Source organism: Sinocyclocheilus anshuiensis, unplaced genomic scaffold (assembly GCF_001515605.1).
Source record: "Sinocyclocheilus anshuiensis isolate Anshui unplaced genomic scaffold, SAMN03320099.WGS_v1.1 scaffold215, whole genome shotgun sequence".
In the NCBI taxonomy this organism is placed as follows: Eukaryota; Metazoa; Chordata; class Actinopteri; order Cypriniformes; family Cyprinidae; genus Sinocyclocheilus; species Sinocyclocheilus anshuiensis.
Window position 1 is genome coordinate 427,614 of NW_015552542.1, and position 3,983 is coordinate 431,596.

General features: G+C 34.3%; 1 protein-coding gene across 1 annotated transcript in view; it reads right to left on the reverse strand.

The window, feature by feature from the left end:
• LOC107663988 (liprin-beta-2-like) overlaps nucleotides 1–3,983 on the reverse strand; it is a 36,600-nt gene that overhangs the window by 15,738 nt on the left and 16,879 nt on the right. Inside the window, exon 7 of the mRNA XM_016454431.1 lies at nucleotides 1,746–1,901. Coding sequence (XP_016309917.1) covers nucleotides 1,746–1,901 — 156 coding nt within the window. The remainder of the gene's footprint in view (nucleotides 1–1,745; nucleotides 1,902–3,983) is intronic.

A 3,983-nucleotide genomic window follows, 5' to 3' on the forward strand; every position in this document is an offset into this window, starting at 1 on the left:
TACATTGCTGAAATACATCATGGTTACCATGGTCAATTTAGGTTGTCCAATCCTGTACCTGGAGAGATACCTTCCGGCTGTCACATATATGTTCAGGTCTGTTTGGGTTTTGTTCTAGTTCTCATTGTTCCTGTGTTTGACCCAATATTTTTTGTTCCAATTTTCCCACCACTGCTTAATTTATATGATTTCACATAACTGTAGTTCACAGATGTTTCTGCTTACCCTGATTAGTTATCTGTGTATTTAAGCCCTGTGTTTAGTTCAGTTGAGTTGTCCATTATTTTTGCTTTTTTTTTGTTGTTGTCCAGTCTTGTGTTTCATGCATCCTGAGTTTTGTTTTATATGTGTAATATTATTGCAAATAGATCCTGCTTCTACTACTTTTACAACCAGCTGTGACACCAGCAGAGTCTAGGTCCAACCCTACACCAACACACCTGTCTTAATTAGCTGGTTCAGGTGTGTTTGATTACAGTAGGGTAGGAGCAGAACTTTGCAGGAAGGTTGATCTCCAGGAACAGGATTGAGCACCCTTCTGTTAAACAATAGAAATTGTTAAACAATAGAGAATTTTTGTTTCGAGCTATTTAGAAATAACTACAGTCAAAAACTACTGACAGATAATAGGTTCTGGAACTAAAAGTCCTATTCAAATCTTCATAAAAAATATGTTTATGCACTACCAATCATTCCAATACCTTCCCAGAACTTCTTAAGCAATGATATACTGTATGATTCCATATAAGCAATTAATCTGATTTAAAATTTATATTTTAATAGCCAAATTCTAGGTGTAGAATTACATTATCCAAAATTCTAAAAAGAGCTTGCTCAATTAGAAAATAAACGTTTAAGATGGCAATGGGAAATGCATCTAGCAAGACTATCTAGATGATGTTAGCTAGTGACTGCATATATGATATGGGATTTTATAGTGCTAGAACATAAAACAGCAATAAGTTGTCTGACAAAAAAATGCATTTTAAAAACAACAAAGCACAGACTAATTCAATTACACAGTTTATAGTACTTGATCCCAGTAAGATGTTTGCAAAAACACACCTGAAAAATAGTTCATTCTAAAATCGTGTGTACAAAATGTTAAAATGGTTAAACATTAATAAATAAAAAAATAAAAATAAAAAATAATAATTTCAGAACCAAAGCTTAGTAAATGTGGGTGGTCACTGATGAGCTCTATTAGAAATCATACTAAAACAAACACTGTTGATCAATAATGTATAATTATAGAAAGATGGCATCCATTTTATACAAAACAATTCTAACTCTTACAATTTTGATTGTCCATGTCCACTTTAGACAATCTACAAAATATAAGTAACTTTGCAATTACATGTCCACTAACTCACTATTAGGCTAGGGTTAGGGTTAGTAGAATAAGTTGATATATACTTGCAAAGTTACTTACAGTTTGCATAATGCTTGTTGAGGGACCATCAAAATACATTTTTAGCAGATATTAAGCAGACTGTCTACTAATACTCTTTTTGACTGGTAGTTGATGAAGTTGCAAAAGTTACTTATAGTCAGTGGAATATCTAAAATGGACTGTCAAAATAAAGTGTTACCAATTTGGACACCAATTCATAAACACAAACAATGTTTTTGCAGATTACAGACTATGACTTTAAACCTGTCAGATTCAAGGGGTGCCTACAATTTTTTATTCCACAGTGACCACAGTTCCACAGTGTTTAAATGTGTCCAGGTCTCAGACCCACCACTGGCTTTGGCTCAGTCAGAGAGGCATGCGCTGGCTCACTGCCACAGCCTTCCTCTGGGACCATCTCCGCTGGCTTCTCTTGGATCTTACTAGAGATCTCCTGCCGAATCCTACACATCTGCTCCTGAAGCTCGCTAATCAGATTCACTACACTCTGTCAGAAAGGAATAGCAATAGGGAAGAACAGATAAAAGAAGGTAAGAGAAAGTGGAAAGAATGGATTATGGGAAGCAGACATGCAGTGTTTTCCTCCTGTCTGTGTTCTCCGGGTTGCTTGAATAATTAGATTATTATATCACTTGTCTGTTTTCTAGATGTAACCTCTGATATATCCTTTCCTCATGTGCTTTTCTTTTCCCGACCATTATCAATCATGCATGGTAACATAATGTAATATGAATAATTATTAGTCAGTGTCATTACACATAAACAGTTTAGTACCACTACAAACAACATATTCATAGTTTAAATATAAGTGTTATATATTTTTCAGAATTGCACTTTTACATACAGTCACTGGAAGTTGTGTCTCTAGACTGATTGTCTGCATGAGGTGTCAATTCATTACAGCATCCATTTCTGTATATTATGGGTACAACTTAGCGATTGTAAAGGTTAACCTGCGTGTTAGATTAACTCTTCAATCTAACTAAGAAACTCAAACATACTAGTTTAAAATAATATAACAATGTTATATAAATGTTCCTAAATGTCCCATTAAAAACAAAAAAATAACACTTTAGTTTAGGGACCAATTCTTGCTATTAACTATTTGCTTATTAGCATGCATGATACTAGCATACTGGCTGTTTAATAGTACTTATAAAGCACATATTAATGCCTTATTCTGAATTACCATATTTTAGCTCCATTAATCCTACTCTATACCTAAACTTAACAACTACCTTGCTAACTAATAAGCAGCAAATTAGGAGTTTACTGAGGCAAAAGGCATAGTTCTGTAGTTACTTAATATTGAGAATACCCAAACTAAAGTATGACCAATAAAAAACTGTACTACAAATGTAGTCTTTTTTGTTTGTTTGTTTGTTTTAACAAGGTGAGTACTCGATAACCAAAACTATTAAAAAGTTACATAATCATGAGAGCATGCTAGTTTCTTACAAATTAGTGTTTCTTTCATTCTGCTTTTCCAGGACACTCTGTTGGTTTAATGCAATGGACCATTTCAGGATCATTCATGAACATCATTCAACAGCTCATCTACTAGTCTTTTATACAAACCGCAATGAGAAAACATGCTGTCTGCTCCTATCAGCCTGGGCTTTCTGAAATATTCTTTTAGACCAGTAAATATCTCACTGACCCATTTCACACAAGCCAAGGTCTCAAATACAAGAACATTTGTTTAAGAGCCAAGTAACTAAATTTCTTTTCCAGGATATACTGTATGGGTAATCATGATTTGAACACAAACCAGTTTCCAATGTGGTGTTTGAAATAACTTAATCATCTGGGTACTAATCTTTAAAAACATATCAAGTTAAGTCAAGTCAAGTCAAGTCACCTTTATTTATATAGCGTTTTTAACAATACAGATTGTGTCAAAGCAACTGAACAGCATTAATTAGGAAAATAGTGTCAATAATGCAAAATGACAATAGTAAACACAAATTTTTCAGTTAAAGACAGTTCATCATTGAATTCAGTGATGTCAACATCCAGCTCAGTTTAAATAGTATCTTTGCAATCAAGTCAACGGTATCGCTGGAAATGAAGTGTCCCCAACTAAGCAAGCCAGAGGCGACTCACAATTTACTCACAATTTAATGCATAAAGCTGTCATTAGGTGAGGAACTTGGCTTTCCTGTGTGAACCATAATGGCTTTATAACCTATAATACCCACTTAACTTTTAGTATGTCAGGCACCAAAAGTTATGACAAAAATAACTGTAACTTTCAAAAGCAAAGACAGCCATGAAGTTGATAAAATAAAATAATAATAATAATAACCTGTCAAACAGACTTCTGTAGCATCTTTTACATCAAAGTAGCCTGTGTTCTAATAAAAGTTAAAAATTATGTACCAGCACGTGGATGAAAGAACTTTCATGTGAGACGCCATGTGACACCAACAGCATGGTAAACTAGATGGTAAACTGGCCTATCTATAGCAGGTAGAAAGCCAGGACCTCGTAAGTGAGAGAGAGAGAGAGAGAGAGAGAGAGAGAGAGAGAGAGAGAGAGAGAGAGAGAGAGAGACACCACAGATATA